Source organism: Protopterus annectens, chromosome 3.part1 (assembly GCF_019279795.1).
Source record: "Protopterus annectens isolate FY-2018-M chromosome 3.part1, PAN1.0, whole genome shotgun sequence".
NCBI lineage: Eukaryota > Metazoa > Chordata > Ceratodontiformes > Protopteridae > Protopterus > Protopterus annectens.
Genome location: NC_056732.1, coordinates 1,509,210,344 through 1,509,237,025, shown reverse-complemented (window position 1 = coordinate 1,509,237,025; position 26,682 = coordinate 1,509,210,344). Strand labels below are relative to the sequence as shown.

At 43.0% G+C, this 26,682-nt stretch overlaps 1 protein-coding gene across 4 annotated transcripts in view; it reads right to left on the bottom strand.

The window, feature by feature from the left end:
- SLC4A2 (solute carrier family 4 member 2) overlaps positions 1–26,682 on the bottom strand; it is a 2,370,566-nt gene that overhangs the window by 685,199 nt on the left and 1,658,685 nt on the right. For all 4 annotated transcript variants that reach the window (XM_044067584.1, XM_044067586.1, XM_044067587.1 and 1 more), the window contains one exon: positions 7,854–7,993. In XM_044067584.1, the coding sequence (XP_043923519.1) occupies positions 7,854–7,993 (140 nt within the window). The remainder of the gene's footprint in view (positions 1–7,853; positions 7,994–26,682) is intronic.

Here is a 26,682-nt window from a genome sequence, read left to right as displayed (position 1 = left end):
TCCCACTGTATCATGGCCTTAAACAGAAAAAAGTCAATATGCTCAATCAGCTGTACACTGGATAATCCCCATTTGACAAGTCTTTTGACAGCATTTCTGTGAATTTGTGAAGAGCTGTTATAGCAGAGGGCTAAATTCTCCTAACTGTGAGCAGAGTTGGAATCTTTCCCATCTGGTATTCCAAACTGATAAGTACACTTTTTGCAACTCTGTTTGCACTGTGCTGTATTTATACATTTGCTTTTTTATATATTTGCTGTATTGTTTCTGTTCTCTGTTGCTGTCTGCACTGCTTTCTTCACTGCCCTCCCTCCCAAGTGTTCTTGTAGTCTTAAACTTGGTGGCTTTGGATTTGCCTGCCCCTTCTGCAATTCTGATCTTGGTTACTGCTCCCAGTCCAATCTCATTTGATCACTCAACATAGTGCAGTGAGAATTTGGGCAGGACTACTCCCCTTGCTTCTTTGACTTTGAACACTTCTGTCTCCATCCTCTCCACTTTATATTATAAAAAAATTACATTTTATTCATCTGCTTTCACTGTAATTGTGTTCTTCATACTTTACCTTATTTTGCTGTGTGCTCTTAAGTATCCCAGTGCTTCTGTTCTGCTGCATTTAATACTGCTTGTTAGTAGCCTAATTAAATGCATCTCTTGTTCTAATTTTAAGCTTTGTTCTTAGCACTTATGCTTCAGGCGAGTTACTTTACATTTACAAAGGATCTTGTGGTCTACACTCTTGTGGACAAACCCTTACCAAAACCTTCTCTCCATAAAGTCTTGCATACCATTGCTAGTATCTCCTTGGGCTCTCACTGTGTGTGCTTCTCAAACAATCTGGAAATATAGAGCTAAGTATATGCTTTGGCACTTTTTAACTGTTCAGAGTTCTGCACTGTCTTAATTTTTGTTTGACTGATTACTTATATATTTGCTGGCATTGTTTTCTGATACCCTAAGTGCCTCCATTTTGATTTTCTTTCTTAAATTACTGCTTTCTGAGCTTGTTTTAGTTTTTTTTTATTTAATTGCATTTATTTAAACTGTATTAGCTTTAATATTGCTATACACTAAAGTGTGCAAACTTGCACTGCATTTGAATTGATTTTACTGCTGTTTTAGCTGCTTTTCCTGTAAAACAAAACAAAACAAAAAAAAAACTCTACGCTCGTTTCCCGCCTTTCCTATAACTAGTCTAGTCCAGATACAGATTTGCTGTATCCAGGGCTGTAAGCTTCTGAGCCCCCCCCCCCCCAAGCCTTTCTGTGTTGGAGGGAAACCACCTAGTTTATCAGTGGGAGTGGTAAGCACTAGGAAGTCTCTCTACCACAACAGGAGTGGTTTCTGGCCCAGAAATTGTAGTTTATTGGCTGTTTGGGCAGGTTTTTCCATCCCTTTCAACTATCTGGTTTAAAAGCCCACGTTTGCAAGGGTTTGCACTTGTTTAAGTTCAGCACAGCAGCGCAGAGCTGAGGTAAGCTATTACTGGTTCAGAAACTCTGCTCTTCAGTTTTTCCCTTAGATCTTGCTAGTTCTCTCTCTCTTGCACTTCAAATAGCTTAATCTCTTTACACTTCAACAGGTTTTTGTAGCAATTACTGTAGCACACCTAAGTGCCATCAGCACTAGTAGTTCTTCACGGAAATAGCTCCAGTACTTGGTTACAACCACCCCTCCTGGCATGATTAAAGGGCAGTTCCCTGTGCTTTCTCCTATTAACCTGGTACACTTGGGTATTCTGAGGCAGTGTAGCAACTGCCTCATGTACACAGACAAACCTCTCCTCTGACCTCCCAACACACAAACATGTGAGAGATCACTTATATCACCAAACTGGAAGCTAGGCATTCTCCAACCAAGACCAGACTACCTGGTTGAGAGAAGGTCAACACCTGCACCACAGCACCTGGAACACATATCGCTCCAGAACACCCACCATCACAGCTCTCAAATAGAAGCACAAACCACACAACCACCTTCACGGAGCCTCTCAACTGAAATTTACCCAAACAACAGAGACCTTCAAGGCAGAAATGCACTCCACCACCACAACACAGCACAAACCACAGGACACACAGCTCACTTCCACAGTGTGCCCGTCAACCTAAGACCCTATGGGTAAACACCTTTCCCAATACACTAATCATAGGTGACTAATAGTGAAGTACACAGATGTCCCACTCACTAGGTTGAATAACAGTCAGCTGTCTATCAGGTGTCAGAATCTGACACAACACACACTCAGGTCACTCCACAACAAGTACAAGTATGACTCTGTCATTGTCCATATGGGTGTGAATGACCTGATACGCACCTCCCTGGACTACATGAAAAGAGATATGGTCAAGCTGTCAGATTATATGGCCCAGGCACGTATAACCCTAGCCCTGAACAGTATCCTACTGTCACCCAGAATAATACCGCAGTACAAACAAAAAATGATTTGACTTCAACAATTGGCTATGTTTCTGGTGTCATTCTACGGGGATCCAGTATCTGTCTGCTTGGGATGACATGACTGACCGACCTCGATGCTTTGCCAGAGATGGCCTACTTCTGTCACCCCTGGGTTTCATGGTACTGGCTAAGGCTCTTGGCACCCCTATACTGCCTTTTTTATTTGACGTTCCAAAGACCAAATTACCACTGTAACAGCTATAAATAAATGCAATCTAAGGGTCATGCTGCTCAATGCTAGAAGTCTAAATCTGAAGATGCACTCGCTCAAAGCACTCCTCAAAATGGAGAACATAAACATTTCTGCTGTAACGGAGACCTGGTATACAGCAGCAGAGAGCACCCCTGCGCTACCAGGCTATAACTCATTCCACATCTTTCAACCCCAAAACAGGGACCAAAGCTCCAAAGGTGGCTGTGTCTCCATATTCATAAAGGATATGCACACCTCCAGACTACTAGCCCAGCATAACGCATCTGAGATACTTCAGGTGCAACTAACATTGGGTAAGACGGTGATCCAGGTCATAGCCTGCTAAAGTCCTGAATCATGTCCCTAGACTCTCACTCCACGTTCCTAAGCACCCTAGAATCTATCACGGTCCACCCCAACACTTTTATACTAGGAGACTTCAACTACCCCTCCAAAAACAGGGAAAACTACTCAAGCGCCAATACACTGGCCCAATGCTTCCTGGAATTTATCAGTTACAATGCCTTGGACCAGCTCATTCTAACTGCCACTAGAGGAAGCAACATCCTTGACCTGGTTGTTACTAACATGGGTGACCGTTGCTCTACACCAATAGTCAATCCCTCCCTAGTCACATGTGATCATAAACTAATCACCATGGAAATCCACATTTCACCCACACCCCCCGCAAAGGTAACCAACTCGAACATTTCCAAAGCTGACTTTGGGCTCCTAAACAGAGGTAGCTAACTTCATGGTACCCATTCCAATGGAAAATAGCTGCATGACTGCCGAATCATACACCAATGTATTGTACGAACATCTGCACAGAACCAAGATGTTCTCCTCCAAAAAAAGGAAGCCAATCTGGTGGTCCTCTGCCATTAATAAACTCTACAACAGAGGGAAGAAACTGTTGCAAAAAAAGGTGAAGTCCCAAGACTGGAAAAACTCCCTTATTAGCGTCAACAAAAAGTTGAGATTCCTCATCAAATCCTCCAAAGCCAGCTATGAAGGCAGAATTGCGGCAGACACTAAGAACAATCACAAAACCTTCTATAGTTATATCAAGAACTTCCATGGCAATACCCAGATTTGCTCTGAGTTACTGTACAATGGTACATCCTACATTGAGCCAACAGATATTGCCAACATATTGGCAGACAGATTCAGTGCAAACTTTACCCCCCCCCCAAAGGACCAATCATAACACCAGAAGAATGCCAGGCACCCAGCATTATTGCAGCAAGGGTTAAAGCTGCATTGTCCAAGGCCAGGAATACAGCTTCCATGGGACCCGATAATATCTCTGGCTGTGTTCTACATGAACTACAAAGCAAACTGTCACCAATCTGTGTGCCCTGTTCAGTTGCAGCCTCACTTCAGGCTTTGTCCCTACCGAATGGTGCACTGCTACAGTCATCCCTCTCCATAAAGGGGGAGCAACTTCAGACCCTGGGAACTATCGCCCCATTAGCCTGACGAGTCTGATATGCAAAGCTATGGAACACATCATGGAACTGATTAACAAAGATATAGGAAATCTCCAAACTCTAAACCCCGCGCAATTTGGCTTTGTGAAAGGGAGATCATGCCTGCTCAACCTGGTTGACTACTTGGAGTCAGTCACCAGGGCTGTGGAAGTAGTTAAGGCAGTGCATACAGCCTACCTCGATCTGGCCAAGGCTTTTAATACCATTCCTCACTCAGGAATTATTGACAAACTCACCAAACTAGGCATAAATGCCTGTATCACTAGGTGGTTTGCAAATTGGCTCATAGGTAGAACACACAGTGCGAAAGTAGCAGACTCCAAGTTAAACTGCCGATCAGTCACAAGTGGAGTCCCACAGGGATCAGTCCTGGGTCCTCTCCTGTTCGGCATCTACTTCTCAGAAGTCCAGGCCAACACAAAGGGACTCTGGATGACAAAGTTTGCAGATGAATGCAAGCTGGGAGCCATTAACTCCCCAACTGATGCAGACACCCTACAGAAAGGCCTCACTGAGACCAATGGCTGGTGTCAAAACCACGCCCTTAAGCTTAAACACCAAAAAATGCGTAGTCATCCCCTTTGGTAAAAACTCCGTTCCCACTAATTACCACATCTATGGGAGCCCATTGAACACTGAAGGTTTTATAAGAGATCTGGGGATGCAGGTTGACAGCAACCTCTCCTTCGACCACCACATTGCCACTATGGTCAGAAAATCCTTCTATGTGGCACATCTCATTACCAAGGGTTTTGCATCCAGAAAGAAATAGGTCACTGTCCCTCTCTGCTCTTCCCTCATTAGACCAATCATCGAGTATAATGCCTCATTTGGCAAGAACCTCACTAGACACCTGCAAAAGCTGGAGAGGCCACAGAAGTACCTCACGAAGAGGATACTAGGCATTAAACACATGTCCTACACAGACAGACTCAAAGGACTCCAGCTATTCTCTCTCATATATTGCCTACTTACAGGCGATCTCTGCTTGACTTATAAAGCCATGTCTGACCCAGCTCTGTTGAAATGCTCCATCTAAAGAAATCCCAATCCCTCTGCACCACACGCTCCAGAGACCTCAACCTCATTACCACAATCAACAGGACATGCTGGAGGGACAGGTTCCTCACCCAGAGACTGCCCATGCTCTGGAAGAGAATTCCCATACATGTCAAGCAGAGCACCTCGCTGTCCCTCTTCAAGAGAAATCTTGATGAGTGGATGGGTAATAGAAAGTTCACCCCGGGGGATCACTCCAGTGGCTCTATTTGCTAGAGGAACTGGGAAATAACGTCGGAAGGCACAATGCCAGGGCACTTCTATGGGATAGGCGTGTAAAGGCTCCAGGGCCATTAGCCTAGTACACACCTATGAAAAGACCTTAACAAAGCACTTGATTTGTTTAACAACAACAAGCTTGTTAATGTTATAGGATAAATAAGCCTTTGGCTGAAGTGCTGACAACTGGTTTGCTGGTCTTTTCAAATCAGACTAGGTACCTAATCCTTCCCCACCGGGTATAAAAAGTGGTGTTACACCAAGCTCTGCTTTTCACCTGTCACATTCAATTTTTTATCTTCCTGCCAGCAAATCAGCCCTATACAAAATATAGCTTATAAGCGGATAACTTGATGACTAAAGATCATCTATAATGTAGAGTCAAATCAAGTGATCATTCTTTTTTAGTCTTAGGACCAAAGATCTGGGACATATAGACCTAAAACATTTTAGGCCAAACCTTACACCATGTTTATAGGTCAGAGTACTAGTACTCTGTAGATGTAATATCCACACAACATACACTAGTATACACCGTCTTCAACTACTTAACTTGTTTAATTCATGCTTTTCTGCTCTACACAATTATGGGGCATGCTGTTAAGATTATTTCATTGTTTAGGCTTAAAGATGGAGTAAAGTCCAGATAATCTGGTCCTCTCACTGCATTTACTTGCGGCTACATACTGTGGATGCCAAAATACTTCTTACCTGGTTGTATGCAGCTCTTTGCTTAATAAAAGTCCAACAAGGGGTGGCACAGGCCTAAGTCAAGACTCACAGTTTGGTAATGTATCATGCAATGGGGCACTAGCTTAACATTCGGGTCCTGATACAGCACAGTTCTGACCTCCAAGTAATTTCTGAATCAGTTTCATGTCAATGAAACCTTATATGCTTTAGAACTGCTAAACTTTACATAACTGTTTCATATGCCCAAATTCCAACCTATGTTTGGACTTGGGCATTGATACAACAATATTTCTAACTTTAATGATCTTACTGGCAGACTCCATGTACAGATTTCAGCTGCATTATACAGCCAGATTCCAAGACTTGCTAATGGTTTAAGTCTTTATCTAATACCTGCTCTTGGTATAAGTGACTTGTTCTAGTAAGTCACTTACATCATAGGTCCATACTAGGCTATCTGCCCTGGGGCAATTATAAGCCTAGCCCGATTCTGTATGGCTTACGCCACCCCTTGATTTGAATATAATGTGCCTCTGTCTAATAGTGACACGGGAGCAATCCCTGGGACAAACCTACGATCCCCCATCCACTTATCGAGATTCCTCTTGAAGAGATTCAGTGAGGTGCTCTGCCTCACATGAACTGGAATTCTATTCCAGAGCGAAGGGAGCCTCTGGGTTATGAACCTGTCCCTCCAGCAAGTTCTATTTATTTCTGTGCTGAGGTTCAAGTCCCTCGAGCGTGTGGCTCTAAGGGATTTAGATTTACTGAGATGGAGCATGTCCATTAATTCTGGATTTGACATAGCTCTGTATGTCAGGCATAGATCGCCTCGAAGTAGGCAGTATGCAACTGAGTAGAGCTGGAGTTTTTGTTAACCGAGCAGCATATGGCATCTGTTTGAGACCCTTGATCCTCTTGGTGAGATACTTTTGGGGTCTTTCTAATTGCTGCAGGTGTCGGGTAAGGTACATCCCAAAAGGGGCATTGTATTCTATGATGGGCCTGATGAGGGATGAATAAAGGGGCACGATTACCTCTCTTGATCTACATGTGAAACCCTTTGTGATGAGGTGGGCTATGTAGAAGGTCTTTCTAACCACTTTGGCAATGTGGTTTTCAAAGGAGAGATTGCTATCAACTTGGGTCCCCCAGCAAGTCTTGTAATCAGGGTCCAGGTGTAGGCCTGCTTTTGTAATCAGGGCAGCCTTAAACTAGAGTAAATCAGTTACACTAAGAGCAAGTTTTTTTTTTTAGTCTGGCCCATAGTCATACTTGACTATGCCACAACAGGTAGGTGCAACTTACTTTCTTTGACCTTACATTAAGTTTTCATGTTGCATTTTCTCATTCAAACTGTATCTTTTGAATTGAATTTTTACCTTTTCTGGACAACAGCATCTTGGTGTAATACAGAACTTGTTTTGTATACATTTGATCTCACATATGGTTTGCTCTTCCTTTGCGCCTCTGACCTAGGGTGTAGCTGAAATGGCCCTTATGGAAGAGTCCATTACCCCTGTTAACAAACAGTAAGTACATAAAATTTAAAACAAAATATTTTTTTCAGAGACACATGGTATCTGACCCCTGTTAGACAAATTATAAGCCAACATTTTGTTGTGTATGTGACCACAAGCAATTGTGTCCACTAAGGATGGGAATTCTGGAGATATTAAGAGCCAAGAAAAAGATGAAAAGCAACTACATATAATTACTACATTTATACAACCACCTACTTTGCAGTTGGAAACTCTGATGGCTTGCTGCCACCAAAACCACTAGAAGATGGTAGTGCCACTTTTTTCTGCGAAGCAATATCTGCTGCCTTTGAAGGTACAGTCCCAGGATCAAAAGCATCGTCATCATACAGGAAAAACTATACGACAGAGAAACAGTAAACAGTTACATTTTATCTACAAGAACAGAAACTATCATCATCATATTTTTTCTACCTGTGCAAATCAGTGTAACCTAACCACTTTGGCACGTTTCACATGGTACTTAAAGTAACAGCTAAATACAAAGTATGAAAGCCTATGAGGTTAACTCTAAGCAGGTGTCAGGTTCTAACTGTAAAACAAAAAGGAATACGCAAAAGGTTTATTTACTTTTATTTTTACAGGCAAGAGAGCCGGACCATTCCAGCTCATGTTAGCCAGTTTTATTTTATTGTATTCATTTTAGGGTGCCATAATACTACAAGTAACTGTGACAAAGGGTTGACTATAAGACTGCGCACTGTGGTTTAGTCTATTTTCATAGGTGGCACAGTTCATTACAATGTAGAGATCCCTTCAATGCAGCCATTAATGTCAATGCTTCTACTTCTGACGCACCTTCTTGCGGACCCTAAGGAAGCATGTAGACTCCATCTGTTGTGCAAACATACTTTTCCATTGCTTTTATGCTGACTACTGAGACGGTGCATTGCAACCTGTGCATGATTTAGATGAAACTTTAGGTAGATGTCAGAACAATGCTCCACTATGAAGTATGTAATAAAATGTCTGTTCTCATACTCTTATACGGTATAAAAATGTATGCAAAAATCAGCATTTCTGTTACAAATGAAGAACCAGTTACCAAACTTCTCTCTCTACACTACAACAGCTCAGTAATAAAAAGTAGCGTGGCACGGACAACTGCAACAATTTTCTAACCTCATTAAAAATAAAGTCAAACTGGTTCTATGATGCAGAGGGATGGTTCCTAGCTATGACCCAGGTGACTGGGGTTCAATTAGCAGCACTACACTGAAGGAGACAATTGGGGGGGGTGTAAAAGAACATGGCTTGCTCACCACTTTCAGGAGTAGGGGAGGGTTATATACACTTGGGGAGGGGAGGGTAAACACAGCAGTGAGATTTCCCTGGTAAATACCAAAGAAACCACTGCCAAGTACTTTGGAAGAATGCCACTTATGGAAGTGAGGGGATGTCCTCTTTGGTCAGCCCACTACACATCCCTGCCCACAGCTTCACAGGGTACATGTGAAGTAGGGCTAAGAGCAGGCAAAAAGCTCAGACCACCCTCGATGGCTGGCTAAATGATGACTCCTGCTGGATGATTCTTGTTACGCTGATGGGAAATGAATGAGGCTACTGTCTTGGATTAAGATGATTATCAACCAACAGTGGGGGTAAAACCAATCAAAATAAATAAATGAATTAATTACTCACTCGATGTCCATGTCACTTTACCAAATATATATAGATAGCTATATATATATATATATATATATATATATATATATATATATATTTATATATTTATTTTTTGCCTATGGTGCTGCCCTTTTCTAGCCATCAGGTCTTCCCCCAGTTGTCCCATCAGCCCATACATTATCCTACAACTGCCAAAGACGGAGATTCAAACTTCTGGGGGTGGACCATTATAATGCAGCTGGATGACTTTAAGGCCTACCCACCCACTGTATACTGGTTCAAGGCTTGTTTCCTTTACAGATAAACTCTCACAAGCCAACTCTCACCACTGTGGTAGCATGCCTGTCTTAGGGTCCTACCCTCCAGAAGCATGCAGTGGGACACTACAAGGCTATGCCTCACCTCTACAGTTGTACAATGCCTCTGCAGTATCACCCTTAAGAAGCATGTAACAGGACACACTACAAGGAACCTCCTCTGCTGTCCCACCCTCCATTCGTGACCTGGTATGCTCTATGTTATACACCAGCAATATGGTAGCTACATGCCTCCCAGCACATTTGTCATCCATCTCCCTGTTTGTGAAGTGTTGCCCTTTCATTCCTCTCCCCACCCAAACTAGTTCCAGTGCTTAGGCTGCCCATTGAACCTAGTCAACACAACCACACACTTAGGTTCATACAGTGGATATAAAAAGTTTACACACCCCTGTTAAAATACCAGTTTTTTGCGATATAAAACAAATGAGACCACAATAAATCATTTCAAAACATTTCCCACCTTTAATGTGACCTATAACCTGTACAATTCAATTGAAAAACAAACAAATCTGTTAGGGGAAAAAATATAAAAAATTAAAAAAAGTACAATAAGCTGGTTGCATAAGTATGAACACCCTTAAACTAATACTTAAAAACACCTTTTCATTTAATTACAGCATTCAGTCTTCTTGGGTACACACCTGCCATGAATTAAAGAGACTCTGATTAACCCCAAATAAAGTTCATAAAGTTCAGCTGTCCTAGTAGGATTTTCCTGACATATACTCGGTTGCCTACTACAGCAAAAGCCATGGTTTGCAGAGAACTTACAAAGCATCAAAGGGCTCATTGTTGAAAGGCATCTGTTAGGAGAAGGGTGCAAAAAAATTTCCACAGTATTGGATATACCATGAAACTCAGTGAAGACAGTCATCAAAAAGTGAAGAAAATATGGGACAACACTGACACTGCAAAGAACTGGAGTCCCTCCAGATGAAAACTGGTCAGAGAGGCTGCCAAGAGACCTACAGCAACACTGAAGGAGCTGCAGGAATTTCTGGCAAGTACAAGGACTGGTTGTGTACTACATATGACAACAATGTCCCGTATTCTCCATGTCTGGGCTATAGGGTAGGGTTGCAATACAGAAGCCTTTTCTTACACAGAAAAAAATCAGGCCCAGCTAAAATTTGCTAAATAATATATCAAGTCTCCCAAAAGTATGTGGGAAAATGTGTTATGGTCGGATGAGACCAAGGTTGAACTTTTTGGCCACAATTCCAAAAGGTACGTATGGCACAAAAAAACACTTTGCATCACCAAAAGAACAACATCCCCATGGTGAAGCATAGTGGTGGTAGTATCATGCTTTGGGGTTGATTTTCTTCAGCTGGAACTGGCGCTTTAGTCAAGGTGGAGGGAATTATGAACAGTTCCAAATACCAGTCACTTTTGGCCCAAAACCTTCAATCGTCTGCTAGAAAGCTGAAGATGAAGAGGTATTTCACCTTTCAACATGACAATGACCCCCAAGCATACATCCAAATCAACAAAAGAATGGCTTCACCAGAAGAAAATTAAAGTTTTGGAATGGCCTAGCCACAGCCCAGACCTAAATCCAATAGAAAACCTGTGGGGTGATCAGAGACGGCTGTGGACAACAGATGCCCTTGCAATCTGACAGATTTGGAATACTTCTGCAAGGAAGAGTGGGGGCAAATATTGCCAAGTCAAGATGTGCCATGCTGAATCCTACTCAAGAAGACTGAATGCAGTAATTAAAAGGTGCTTCAACAAAGTATTAATTTAAGGGTGTGCACACTTATGTAACCAGCTTATTTTACGTTTTTTTTTTTAATCTATTTATATTTTTTCCCCTAACAGATTTGTTTCTCAATTGAATTGTACAGGTTGTAGGTCAAACTAAAGGTGGAAAATGTTTTGAAATTATTTATTGTGATCTCATTTTTTTATATCACAAAAACCTGGCATTTTAACAGGTGTCTGTAAACATTTTATATCTACTGTAGGTGTTTACCAGACTAACAACCACAAGGGCCTTTTTAAGCCTAGCCATGCATCCCAAACCTCTGACAAGTTCTGATACCCTTGATAAGTGTAAGCATGGGCCCTGGAGATGAACCATTTACAGGTTAACTGTTTGCATCAGTGACACAGGTGCCAAACCAGGGATGAATTTCTGGTTTCCCATCCAATTGTCCAAGTTGCACTTGGATTGGATTAGGGAAGAACTCTGCCGCACATGGATGGGTAGCCTGTTCCATAGATGGGGTAGTGTCTGTGATACATACCTATCTCTCCAGCAGGTCCTACTTATATCACAGGCAATGTTTTAGAACAGGTAATTCTGGTACTGTCTGTTTTGTAGATATGCAGGAGGTCCATCAGAGTACAGTCTGACAATGCCCTGTATGCCAGGCAGAGATCTCCCCTCAAAAGCCTGTAGGAGATGGAATACAGGGATAGGGCCTTGAGGCAGTCTGCATAGGACATATTACTTACGCCCTGTATTCTTTTAGTGAGGAACCTTAGTGGATGTTCCACTTGTTGGATATGCCTGGTTAGGTACATACCAAAGAGGGCATTGTACTCCAATGACAGGTCTGATGAATGCCGAATACTGGGGAACAATGACTTCCTTGAACTTAAATGCCATACCTTTGTTTATAAGTTGTGCAATGTAGAATGATTTCCTCATCACTGTAGACATCTGATGATCAAAGGCTAGATTACTAATAAAGTGTGTCCCCAAGTCCCTGACTACTGGGTCAACTAAGCGGTGTGTTGTCAGCATGATAGTTACCAGGGATGGATGATTTCCCAAAGGATACTACTATGATTTTCTTGGCATTTAGTTTTAGTCCATGACTCTGACACCAGTTGTTTGTCTGTGTCAGGCCCTCCTGGAGAACATTTGTGACAGTGTGAGATTCAATGACTGCTCTTAATTTGCAATCATCTGTAGATTTAGTCAGCCAGAGACCACTGACACTGGCCTTGACTTCTGAGCCGCAAATGCCAAAAAGGAGAAGTCCAAGGACTAATCCCTGAGGGACTCCACTTGTGACTGGCCTCTTTGTAGAGGTGAACTCCCCAATTCTAACTTCCTGGGTCCTGTCTGTGAGCCAGTTGGCTATCCACAAGGTGACATACGGGTTTGTACCTAAACTCTTGAGTTTGTCAACAATGCACCAGTGGGATATTGTGTCAAATACCCTGACCAGGTAAAGGTAGGTAGTGTGAATGATTTTGCCTCATCCATTGCTTTGATGACCTTCTCAAAGAAGTCCACCAGGTTGAGCAGGCATGATCTGCCCCTGACGAAACCAAACTGGGTTGGGTCCAGTGTCTGGGGGTTTACCATCTCTCTATTGATAATCTCCATGAGATTTCTTTCCATGGAGTTTCCACTTTACTAAATTACTGCCAACTGAATGTGTAGGCATTAAAAATCAAGTACTGCCTCTACAAATGAGGGTAGGTGACTCCAGTGAGAAGCACTTTTCATTATATAAAAGATGCTCTTACAATATCAGCTAATCTAATAGGAGACCCTCCTTGATGGGTCAAAGGCTGGACTCATCCTTTCCAACAATCACCACTTAACATTTTTTTTCTTCAAAAGCTCCACTGCTTGGGGGAAAGCACACCTAGTACTGGTACTTGTAAAATCACATTATCAGCACAACTATTCCCTAGGAGGCATCCAGCTCATCTCCAACCACTCGTTAGCACATCTCCCAAAAAGCAAGAAATAAAAACTAAATTTGATAGACATGCTGATAAACAAGCACTACACAAACACTGCCTGGACTTGGAGGCACTCTGACATCTAGAAATATCTAGAGGGATTCTCTCAGCAAGTATCTAACTATTCAAGTAAGGTCCTTGATTTTAGAGATATAACAGATATGTTCACAACATTGGCTGATCTAGAAGAGAAGCCTCCATGAGCAGTCAACAATTTGTCTGAATCCCAGTCAGTAAATTTTATTTATTTTTGTTTGCTGGAAAAGTCCGACTTGGACAAAGCCCATTTTCAGAAGAGGCCAGGGGAGAAACGCTCCAGACGCATGTCTTTGGAATGTGCGAAGAAACCGCAGCATTCAGAGGAAACCCACATGAAAACAGGGAGGTCATGCACACTCTTGCACAGAAGGCACCTCGGCCAAGAGCCAAAAGAAAGAGCCTCTTGCTGTGAGGTGGCAACACTAACTGCTGCGCCCTACCAATACAGAAAGAGTCAGAGAATACACAAAAGCCTGAAGCCACGTGCAGTGGCACAAATGTATCAATTGAATTCTGACTCTTGGTACTGTGGTTGAGACTTTAATGCTTATGGAAAATGCATAACCACACCCAGGAGGTACTACACAACGTGATGGAGACTTAACTGAAGCAAGCACTGGAAGTGTCCACGACCCTGGTACAGTAGCCATTGAAAGAAGCATTTTCCAATGAGTGTCTGACTGCTCAATGAAAAAAAAAAGATGCAATGCAGTATGTAATCCACAAAAAAGGGGTTTGCATCGTGACTGCCATCCCTTCCTTCCCCAAAGCAAAGAGTTCCTCTTTCGTCTCCCTAAACTCATGCACCAGCTTCAGATAAAACCTGAGCTGATGAGCTGACAATGCCCACCCAGAGTATGATCCGCTTCTCTTCTTCAACTGTCCCAGCAGATTAATTCAGAGAGAAACTGAAATCACTTATAGGAAAGGTAGGAGTTAGCCTGGCTTTTGTGGGGGAAAAAAAACAAAACAGTTGTAACTACCAACACATTAGGATATGCAGCTCAGAGGTTCTAAAGACAAAGATGTGGTCAACAGGGAAAATCATTTTTCATGAACCATTGCATTGCTGAATAAAAAAAATATGGATTACTGGAAATATTGTTTGTATTACCAAGAACCCACGACCCTGTTAACACATCCTTCTTGGCCACCAGGGGGCAATGATAATCAGTTTTGTGCTTTCTTCACTAAACCTTCTGATAAGGCTTGGGATCAGCAGGAAAGCATACAGGAATCTCCCTTTTCATAGAATGCAGACTGTGCCAGTGCACATCCAAGTTCAACTTTGTTGTACTGCATTGAATAGAAGAGAAAGGCAGCCACGTCCTCCAAAGTTGTAAACGGATCTACCTCACGAGAAGCCCCATTCAAAAGAATCACTTTCTGAATTATCAACACTAGGTGAAGACTGCAAGAACTGCTTAGTGATTTCTTCCAATATGCTTACTTCTCACGACACTAATTCTAACCACAAAACGCACTGTTAATATTCTTGTAAATTCTCTCCCATCTTCATCCCTCCTTGCATCCCATTCACCCTCACAGCCTCCTTCTGAAATCACTTTGACCAAGTTTATTGGCATTTAAAATTAAAAATACCACTTCCACGCATCCTGACAATATCCCTGGATGTCTACTGATATGCGCTAAATCCCACCTAGCAAAACCCCTCCATCAGCTACTCAACCGGAATATGTCCTGTGATTACATCATAGAGGCACAGAGAATGGCTGTTGTGGTACCCTTGTATAAGGGGCAGGCGATCTAATAACCTTGAGAACCACAGGCCTTCACAATTATTATTTGTAGGGATGTGGAAAATATTACAGCTGAAATAAAAACAATACAAACAATCAAATGTCAATAAATAAAGTGACCTTACATTCCTGAATATACACCAGATTGACTTAAAGGTAGACCAGGTCTGCTAAACCTAGTAGAGTTATTTAAAAGGGTTACAGAGGCCACAGATAAAGGGCACATAAGTACACACTGTTTACCAGTCCTTGTCAAGGCTGTTGGCACTTTACCCCATTCTGGGATTATTGAACACACTATCAATTCAACATGAATTTCACATGTATCTCATTGAACAGCAAACTGTCTTTCTGACAGAACCCATACCATTAGAGTCGGCAGTATTTGCTCCACACAGAAAAAAAGTCAGCAGTGGTGCCTTCCAAGGGCCCTGTACTGGATCACCTCTTCCTTAGCAGAGACTTCTCAGAGAAGAATGCCGATATCAGGGGACTATGGTTGCCAAGTTTGTTGATTATAGACTGGGGGTAGTTATCAAATCCTATTTCGATATTCATTCTCTAGCAAAGGCAGGACCAAACAAATGTTTATTAATCATGAGATTGCCCTCAAAGCCAAGAAACACAGCAGAGTTTCCTTTGGTACATTTAGCACCACCACCATATAATACAGACATAAAACTCCACTTAAATGTAATACAATCATCAGGGACTTCAGTATCTATATTGATATATTCTAATTTGCCCACCATGTTCCTACTGCAATTAGGAAATCATTCTGTCTTACTCAGGCTCCATGGCATAAAAAGAGAAGAAACCAGACTATGGCCCAGGGAAAGAAATTTGACTATGACTCAAACAAATAAGGAATATTGGGTAAAATCTATTTAACGGGGAACATTAAAGTCAGCAAATAGTGACAGACATTTTAGCTTCAGACATCACATTCTTAAAAGAACAGATTTTGCATTGGCATGAATTTTATCAACTTTCTAAGTCTGTAAGAGCAATATTTAAAAATTGTCCCAAATTTTGGGAATTTGTCCCCCCATTACTTATGGCTTTGTCCAACTCTAAGAGGTTGAGAGGTACAGGGGGGCATGGCTGAACATTTCAAAAGCTTACTGTGCTGTAAGTTTAGTTAGAATCTATGGAATGTGAACAACAAACAGAATGTTACCTCTGTCTATGGTTCACTGTCTCCAAACACAGGAGATATGACCCCATGTCCCCTTGCTTGCCCAGGTACCACACAACAAATTTATTCTTGGACCAGAATAAAAGAGGGCCTGGATGTTACTTCTCCTCCAAAACCATGAGGAGCTAGGATGGCTGTTATGTAGCGATTAGCTGATGTGGAGTTCCCTTTATGGGACAGACCCGATCCCCTGAAACTTAGCATAGCTGAGATGAGCTCCCCACCTCACAAAAAAGCACCTGTCAGATCCTGTAAAAAAGCATCATTTGAAGGACTGTAAGGTTCAACCTGGGGGCTGGAGGGAAGTGCCACCATTCTAGAGTCCAATAATGATTTTGAAACTGGAAAAAAGTCCATAACTGTTTAATGGTTCCACAACTAATGACACTTGCAGCACTCGCATGCCTATATACGTAAACTGCTCTGCTATCATTAAAGTGATTATCAAGTCTAGAAACAGCAGCAAGGTCCCAGCCAGGGCCTCACAATGACTGCCAGAGTCAGGAATTCTTGGGCCATCTATGAAGGTACTGGCACTGTAGTGTGTCCAGCTGTAAGGGCAAATCTCTGATGCAAGATAATATAGGACTTTTTCCTAGTTCATGGTTGACTGTAAACTAGGACTTTTCTGGTATATGGTCAACCTTGGAAACTGCAAACATAGAACAGCACTAGACAAGAACACAACTAAGGTTGTCTCTCAATGGAGCCACTACAAGCCAATGCCCCAAATAGGCAGCACATAAACATCTTCTCCCGCAAAGCTCTGACCATCATAGCCAACACTTTTGCAAACTTGTATGGGTGTTGACAAAAGTCTAAATAGCAACATATTGTAATGCAGTTGATGCCCATCCACTGAGAGACATCGATGCAGACTCCAAACACTGACGTGCTAACCAGCATCCACTGAGAGACATCGATGCAGACTCCAAACACTGACGTGCTAACCAGCATCTACCATTTAGTTACTTTTTGTTGATGGAGTTAGTCCCACTATGGCAATAGTCTATTTCCAATGGAGAATGATGGTGGTACACTAACAAGCAGTAATTTAAGATTCCAAAGGCATTTCTCAACTCTTTGAACAAGGTGCACTAGAAAGCACAGTTCCTTGGGAGGATGCAGTGCATTATACTGACAAATTCAATGTGGAGAAGAAATCAATTTGTGTGGAAAATATGGTTTGTCAACTTGCTGATGTGTTATACTCTCAAGCTGAGGGTTCTGTAAAACTTTGAAGTGAGACTATGGCTCAAGTGGCAGATTAACTCTAGGTTACATTGGCTGTGCAGTAAAGGAATATACATTCAACTCTATGAACAATTTACCAAATAAGATTTAGAAGCAACTTTCCAGGGTGAAAAAAAAAAAAACAAACCCAGCTTGCTGACATTGGGACTCTCTGAATTCCCAGTGAAAATGAGGGGTGGCTGCTTTAGCTACCAGATCATACAATATAGTAGAGTACTTACCATAACATTGGATCTTCAGAATTTTTTTTCCTTTTTTTAAAGCTGGGTTGGGACAAAGTATTTAAAGTAACCTTATCCAGATGGCTTTCCAAATCCATCTACATTTATGTTTTAACCAAAGGCAAATTCAATCAGAGCAGTTGTCACTTCCTCTGCTTTATTTACAAAGTCATCAACTGATGATATCAAAGCAGCCACCTGGGAACTTCTGCACACTTTCATCAAATATTACAAGCTGGATGTGGTACTTAGGTCCAGGTATTCCTTTGGGGCCCGCATTCTCTGTAGCATTCTGTCATGCCTTCAATGATGTTAGCTAGGGACTATGCCCCATCCAACTAAGTGGATGCAATGGACAATTCTAGCCAAGACAGTTATATACTTATCACAGTGTTGGATATTTATTATCCATGTCTGTCCACTTCAGCAATCCTGCCTCCATCTACATTCCAAACTGCCACCAGTTATCTCCTCAAAGTCCTCCCAGAGGTCAGCTTCCTTTTCCTTGGTATACAATTCTTCCAGTTATCCTAGAGAAAAGGTTTCTGGAATGTCCAGTAGTCAAACTATCTGCATTAACGAGTAGTAAAAGTCCATTGCGGCAGATAAGGGAGAAGCTCAAGTTATGTGAGGAAGCGGTTTGTTGTACTGGCACCTAACAGTGAGCCAGTCCCCTTCAGAGAAGTCATTCAATTGGATAATCAAAGATGCTGCAGTGATGGGCAGCAACAAAGAAAAGCTGTTAAAGAAACGTTGCAGACTTCACAATAGAGGACTGCAACAGTAGCTGTGCAACTTGTGTAAAAACATCTTACTGCTGCTCCTCTGAAATGTACAGATCAGACAAAACAGTTACAATTCACGCAAAACAAAACTTGTATAATGTCACGGGAAAGTTAAATTCTTCTGCTCAAACTGTTAAAACATGTACAAGCTAGCCTGGTCTCAATGTACATAAAAATGATTCTAAATGACAACTAGAATAGCCAACTGTTAATTCAGAGCAAGATATTTAAAAAATTGTAATTAGAATATTCTGTCAGACTGCTTGTTGCTTATTTATCAGGGTGTGGATAGTAATTCATTACTGAAACTAAGCAGAAATTCCTTAAGATTCCAAGAGCAGGATAAAAATTATTTCTTACACTTATTTCACTGAATTGCACTTCTGTAACGCTTATAATTGTGCTATACAGCTAATCTACTATATTTTGCACTGTTATAAAGCTTTTTTACTGTTTCACTGCATTTATGTACTGCTTGATACTGTTTTAACTGTATTTTTCATTGCTAGATACTGTTTCATTACTAATCGCATGTTTACTGAATTACTTAACTGTAAACTGCTTTTTCATACTGAGAGTTGTATTTTCTGTTTATGAGTGCTCTATCCGTGCTTTTCTGTGTATTTTTAATTTTTACAGGTTTCTGTGTTCTAGTCTAGTCTGTTTGCAGTTAAAAGCATTCTCTAGAGTCTGCTTGCTCCTTGATCTGTTTAAAACTTTCATTTAGTGGCTACAGCTAGTAGCTGTAACAGTTTTAGTTTCCCACCCCACCTCCCTATTGTTGTGATGTACTTATACTTGGTGGCTTTGCAGTTGCCCGCCCTTACTGTATATTTGATCTGGAACACTCCCTCCCAGTCTAATGTCATTAGTTCATTCAATCTAATAGAGAGAAACATTTGTGAAAGCCAACCCACTCAGATACTTAACCTTGAATTAACTTCTGTTCCAGCTTTCTCCAATTCCACTTTACTGAAAAAAATTTCAAAGCTTGTTCCCCCCGCTTTCCGGTAACAAGTCTAGTCCAGATACAGATTTGCTGTATCCAGGACGGTTTGTAAGCTCTTCAGCCCCCCCCCCCCCGCTTAACTAGGGTTAAACTATTCCCAGCGCCATAAAGTCTGCTCTTCAAAATTTCCCTTACAACTTGCCAGCTTTTTTGTTTTAGCACTCAAATCTGTTTCTTTGAGCTCAGCACTTGTTCAGAACTTGTTATAAGCACTAAATAAGCTACAAATTACTACAGCACTCAACTTTCCTCACTTGTTTAGAGGAAAACAGTTTTTAGTACTTAATAAATAAGCACTTATACAGGCATGTCTAAAGGTCAGCTCCAGGTGTTTTCTCCTGTCTACCTGATGAATTTGGGCATCTTGGGGCAATGCAGCAATTGCCTCATGTACAAAGACAACCCTCTCCTCCTACCACCCAACACTACAACCTGTGAGAGATGCACTTATATAGCCAAACTGGAAGCAAAGCTCTCTTCACCGAAGACTGGACTAGACAGTCAAGAGGAGAAGGTAAACACTTGCACCTCACCACACTCATCACATAATTCCTCAAAACCTACACCACCAAAACACACGCCTACATTTGCGGAGGCTCTCAATAAAAATCTACCAAACAACTGAGACCTCCAAAGCAGAAATGCAAGCAACCTCCATCCCCCAACACAACCCAAATGACACATAGCCCACAAACTCAGTGCGCCACTCAACTACAGCCCTTAAGGCATAACATACCCAACACTTTAGTCATAGGTGACTCTACAGTCAGGCACACTGATGTTCCACTCACCAGGCTAAACAAAGAGAAAGTTACTGTCAGCTGCCTGCCGGGTGCCAGGATCAGTCACATATCGCATGCACTCAGGTCACTCCACAACAAGTACAAATATGACTATGTCATTGTCCATGTTGGTGTGAATGACCTGAGACGTACCTCCCTGGACTACATGAAGAGAGACATGGAGGAGCTCTCCAATCTTGTAGGCCAGGCAGGTATGACCCTAGCCCTGAGTAGCATTCTGCCATCACCCAGAATGATACCACAGTACAAGGACAAAATGATTGACTTCAACAACTGGCTAAGCTTCTGGCGTCATTTTAAGGGAATCCAGTATCTGTCTGCCTGGGATGACATGATCAAAGGACCACAATGCTTTGCCAGAGATGGCCTGCACCTGTTGCCCTTGGGATTCCGGATACTGGCAAAGGCTCTTGCCACCCCATAGTGCTTTTTTTAGGCAAGGTTCAAATGACAACTTCACCACCGTAACAGGTACAAGCAAGCAAAATCAGAGGCTAACGCTACTCAATGCTAGAAGTCTAAACCTCAAAATGCACTCACTCGAGGCACTCCTTAAAATGGAGAACATAGACATCAGTGCAGTGACAGAGACCTGGTTCAAAGCTCCAGAGAGCACCCTTGCATTACCAGGCTATAATTCATGCCACACCTTTCAGCCACCTAACCCGGACCGAAACACTAAAGGCGAAGGCGTGTCCATATTCATTAAGGACGTCCTACACCTCCAAGCTAGTTGCTCAGCATATTGCATCCGAGATTATCCAAGTGCAACTAACTCTGGGTAAGACCGCAATCCAAACTGTAGCTTGCTACAGACCCCCCACCATGCCCCAGGATTCCCACTCCTCTTTTCTTAATACACAGGAAAATATTAGGGTACAAACAGACACCCTAATAATGGGTGATTTCAACTACCCCACCAATAACTGGGAAAAATACTCATGTACCAACTCTTTTGCTCAACGTTTTCTGGAATTCATAAATTCCAAAGCCTTGGATCAACTTATCCACACCCCCACAAGGGGCAGCAATAACCTAGACCTGGTCATTACCAACATGGTCGACTGGTGTTCCACACCAAAGGTCAATTCCTCAGTCAGATCCGACCACAAGCGAATCACCCTAGACATCCACATCCTGCCCTCACCCCCCCACATTAGGGAAACAACCGTAAAACAATTTCACCAAAGCCAACTTCACGCTTAAGACAGAAGTGGCAAACTTCATGACACCCATACAGATGGACAACAGAGGTACGACTGCTGAATCCTACACAAATACACTTTACAAGTACTTACATGAGTGCATGGATCGTACCATTCCTAACAGAACCAAGATGCTATCCTACAAAAAAAGGAAGCCAATCTGGTGGTCTTCTGCCAAAAACAAACTCTATAACAGAAGAAAGAAACTGTTAAAAAAAAAAAAAAAAAAAAAAAAAAAAAAAGAGTAAAATCCCATGATTGGAGGAACTCCCTGGTCAGCCTCAGTAAGAAGCTGAGATCCCTCATAAAATCCTCCAAAGCTAGTTACGAAAACAAATCGCCACTGATTCTAAAGACAACCACAAAGCATTTTATAGCTATGTCAAGAATCTCAATGGCAACACTCAGATCTGCTCTGAGTTACAGCACAATGGCACTAAACATACAGAGCCAACTGATATTGCCAACATCCTGGCAGATAGGTTCAGTGCTAACTTTACCCCCCTCTCAGTGCCTAAAGGGTCCATCTCTATACCGGAAGAATGCAGTGTTTCTGTAATCACAGCTGCACAGGTAAAAACCTCACTCTCCAACGCCAAGAACATGGCATCCTTGGGACCTGACAACATCCCAGGCTGCCTTCTACATGAACTACAGAATGAACTGGCACCCCACCTAAGTACCATGTTCAATCATAGCCTCACCTCAGGCTTTTTGCCCACTGAATGGTACACTGCAATGGTTATCCCACTCCACAAAGGGGGAGCCACGACAGACCCCAGGAACTACCGCCCCATTAGCCTGACAAGCATGGTCTGTAAGGCCACGGAATGTATCATCATGGAACTCAAAGAAAGACATTGGTAATCTCCAAACTCTGGACCCCACACAGTTCGGGTTTGTAAAAGGCAGATCATGTCTCCTAAACCGGATAGACTTCTTTGAAGCAGTCACCAAAGCCATAGATTAGGGTAAGGTGGTTCACACAGCCTATCTAGATCTCGCCAAGGCTTTCAACACCATCCCCCACTCTGGAATTATAGATAAACCCAATAAACTAGGTATAAGTCCCTATGTCATAAGATGGGTTGCCAACTGGCTGACTGACAGAACCCACACTGTGACAGTAGCAGACTCCAAATCCGACTTCAGACCAGTGACAAGTGGAGTACCACAGGGTTCAGTCCTGGGTCCTCTCCTGTTTGGTATCTACTTCTCTGAAGTACAGGCCAACACAGAAGGTCTCTGGCTAACTAAGTTCGCAGATGACTGCAAACTAGGAGCTATAATCGAAACTCCTAATGATGTGGACATCCTACAAAATGGTCTCACTGAGATGGATGCCTGGTGGCAAAGCCATGGCCTCAAGCTCAATGCCAAAAAGTGCATTGTCGTCCCTTTTGGTAAAAACTCTGTACCCATGAACTACCACAAAGGTGGTAGTCTACTTAACACTGAAGTGTGATAAGAGACCTTGGGACGCAGGTGGACAGTAGTCTCTCCTTTGATAATCACTTTGCAACAGTAGTCAGGAAATCCTTCTAAGTGGCACACCTCATCACAAAAGGTTTCTCATCCAGAAAAAAAAAAAGAGGTAATTGTTCCCCTCTACTCATCACTCATTAGACCCATTGTAGAGTACAACGCCCCTTTTGGTATGTACCTCACAAGACATCTACAACAACTGGGCCACAGAAATACCTCACAAAGAGGACTACTGGCCTCAAACTGATGCCCTATGCAGCCCGTCTCAAAAAACTCCAGATTTACTCCGTCGCATATCCCCTACTCAGAGGCAATCTCTGCCTAACATACAAAGCTATGTCAAACCCAGAGCTTTTGGACATGCTCCACTTAAAGAAATCCCAATACCTCCGAGCTACACCCTCTAGGGACCTAAACCTTGTCACCACAATAAACAGAACATGTTGGAGGGATAGATTCCTGTCCCAGAAACTTCCCATACTCTGGAACAGACTACCTATGTCAAACAGAGCTCATTAGCACTTTTCAAGAAAAATCTTGATGATTGGATGGGAAATAGGAAATTCACCCCGGGGATCACTTCTGTGGCTCTGCTCGACAGGGGCACAGGAAAATAAGTTTCTTGGGTGGCAAAAGCCAGGGTACCGTTTGGCTAGGCTTATATAGGCCCTAGGGCCAATAGCCTAGTACCTACCTATGAAACATCAGTGAATAAATACAGAATATGGAATCTGATGGGAAACTGAAGGACCTTCATCTCACAAGGCTGAACTGTTTGCACTTTAAATGTTTTGTATATTGGGGGAAAAACAGATGTACAGTATATTATATTACATATAATCATGCTGTGTCTGGGGGTCTCAGTGTCATGTGGGGAAACAGACATTTAAAAAAATACTTCGAAGAGAAGGACAGAAGATGTGAAGTGGAGCATTTCTGTCACATTACTTTGTCCAGAGATACGATGAGAAAGAAATTCTGTAAAACAGTCAATTTGCCTCACAGAAGAGAACTAAGCTGGGCAAATTCAGGCACTCAGACAGCTAAAAAATTGGAAGAAAATGACAAAGCTAGATTTTTAAAGTTAAAAAAAAAGGCAAAGGGGAGAAGTAAGCACTAATGCAAACAGGATAAACATTGAAAAAATTATCAATATTGGCATATGAGAACAAGCAAGACAGAGGACTGACAAGATATATAACAGGCCAGGTGCTTCAAGCTTCTGGTACAGTTCACAATGTATGTCATGAGGGTGTTGTCCTGTATTTATTGTGCAGTCTTAAAGAAATGCTAAAGAAGATGTTATAGGGTTTCAAAAAAAAAAAAGAAAAGAAACGTGGGTTCATATAGTATGAAGTATCTAAAGTAACTGAAAACTATTGATGTTAAGTTGTCAATCTCGCCTTCATTCTTGCTAAAGTTCGAGAGCTTATTTTACCGGCTCGAGGCAACCCTATATCCCATGATGCTAGGCGATAACTCCCCAGATCTCGTTTGCCGCTTTCACTTGCGAGGTGCGTATTTTTACTGGCTCCTGGTAAGTCTTTAAATACATAGTTTTCAGTCACGCTTTTTGGTTAGTTTTTCACCCAGTTGTTTTTTAGTAGTTAGCGACTACCTTTAATTCTATTCCTGTTAATACCTTCCCTTTTTTCCCCCTTATATCCCCCCCTCCACTCTTAGGTTAGGCCTTAAGCCTGCCCCTTTCCTAATTATTCTTAGGGATCCTGTGGAGTGTTTGGGTGTGTCAGTATCCCAATTAATATTTTTATTGTTTTTTGAGTGTTGTGTGTGTGTGTGTGTTTTCTCTTTCCTTTTTATGATCCCTCGACACTGTTATGTCGAAGGAACCAAAGAAAACTAAGGTCTCAGGCTTTAAGAAGTGTGACTCGTGCTGTCAGAAAATATCTCTGACAGACTGTCACACTTCTTGTGTTTACTGCCTGGGACCCGTGCACCTGCAGGACTCTTGTTCTGTGTGTCATGCATTCAGTCCAAGAGTCCTGCAGGAGTGCAGGAACAAACTTATATTGAGGGGCTTGTTAAAGCCCGAGGGCTCCCCGACTAAGTCTGCGTCGGGGAGGCCTTCGAAACCAGCAAAACCGTCGGCTCCGAGTACTAAGCCTTCGGCTGCTGGCTCTTTGTCTGTGCCTAGATCGGCTCCGGCTGGAGCCGATCCCTCTGAGTCACAGGTTCCTGTCTCGGCACCACTCGGTGCTGATACCTCTGAGTCCATGCATTCACGGTCGGCTCCGGCTGGAGCCGACGTGTCCTCGGCTCCTTTGGCTCCATCCATATCTAAGAAGAGGTCAAGATCTCCTTCACTGGAGTCCATCCATTCAGCTCCGAGATCCCCCCTGCTCTCGGAGCGGAGCCATCGGAGCCGATCTTCTCGGTCATCCAGGCTTTCAGATCACGACCTTGAGAGAGTGGTAAGTAGGCTGTTAAAGTCTCAGGCATTGGCCCAGATGATCTGTAGCCCATCTCACCAGACGGTAACTATTACGACTCCACCTATTTTTCCTCCTTCGACTCTCCCTCAGAGTTCGGAGCCGTGACTGTTGTGGCATCGGAGCAGATACCTCCCCCTTCGGCTCCTTCGTCTTCCACTCCGATCTCCTCCTTGATGCCTTCATTGGACGGATCTGGGTGCCTGATCTCTCTCGTCGGCTCCGAGGGGGCGAGTGGCATCGGACCATTGTCCTACCCCTTTCTCCCTCTCGGAGCGTCGGCGCTGGTGAGCTCGACCCCGACATCGGCCTCGGAGCCTTCCCTGTCGGTGCGGCCTGGGGTTCCTACCTCTTCGGAGCGGGGGCCCTCTGGCCTTTCGGACAGGGGAGCCTTCGAGGTGATGAGGAGTGTACTAGCCCCAGGGCATAGTCAACGGTCAGCTCCATCAGCTCCTCCCACTACAGTGCCTGCTGATGTCTCTTCCCACTCTCTTGTTCCCAGACCCAGAGATCCAACGCCTCAGGTTTCCCCACTGGGAATATCTTCCTCTTCCGAGGCTTCTCCTGACCTGTCAGCGGAGCCTCCGCATAAGAGGACATGTAAGAGGAAGCATGTGGACTCCCCTGAGTCCATTACATCTGACACAGACTTGGATGAGTCGGAGGGATACACAAAGTCCCCCTCTGAGGATGTCTCTTTCTCAGACCTCCTAGAAATCCTAAAGCAGAGAGGGAACTGGTCTTCCCTTAATCCTTCTGAGGACGAGTCGGTGTACCTGGAGGCTTTTGGTTCTCGACCCTTTACCTCGTGGGAGTCTACGCCTTTCGACCCCCTTATGGAAGTAGTGGCTCGGAAGGCGTGGTTGGCCCCGGATTCAGTGGAACCCACCCCTCGGAGGCCATCTAAATTCATCACAGCACCAGTTGACAAACAATTCCTAACAAAAGGTGTACCAGCAGATACCATGGTGGTGGCTGCAGCCACCAAGAAGGAACTAGCTGATCCTTCAGTACCTATCCATCCTCCTAATAAGGATTCTAGGACCATGGATAGGTACGGTAAGTGGATGTTTTCTTCAGCAACCTTTGAAATGCGGTCGCTGAATTACTTGTGTCACTTCACCCGCCTTCAGAGTGATATTCTCAAAGAGTTGGGAGAAG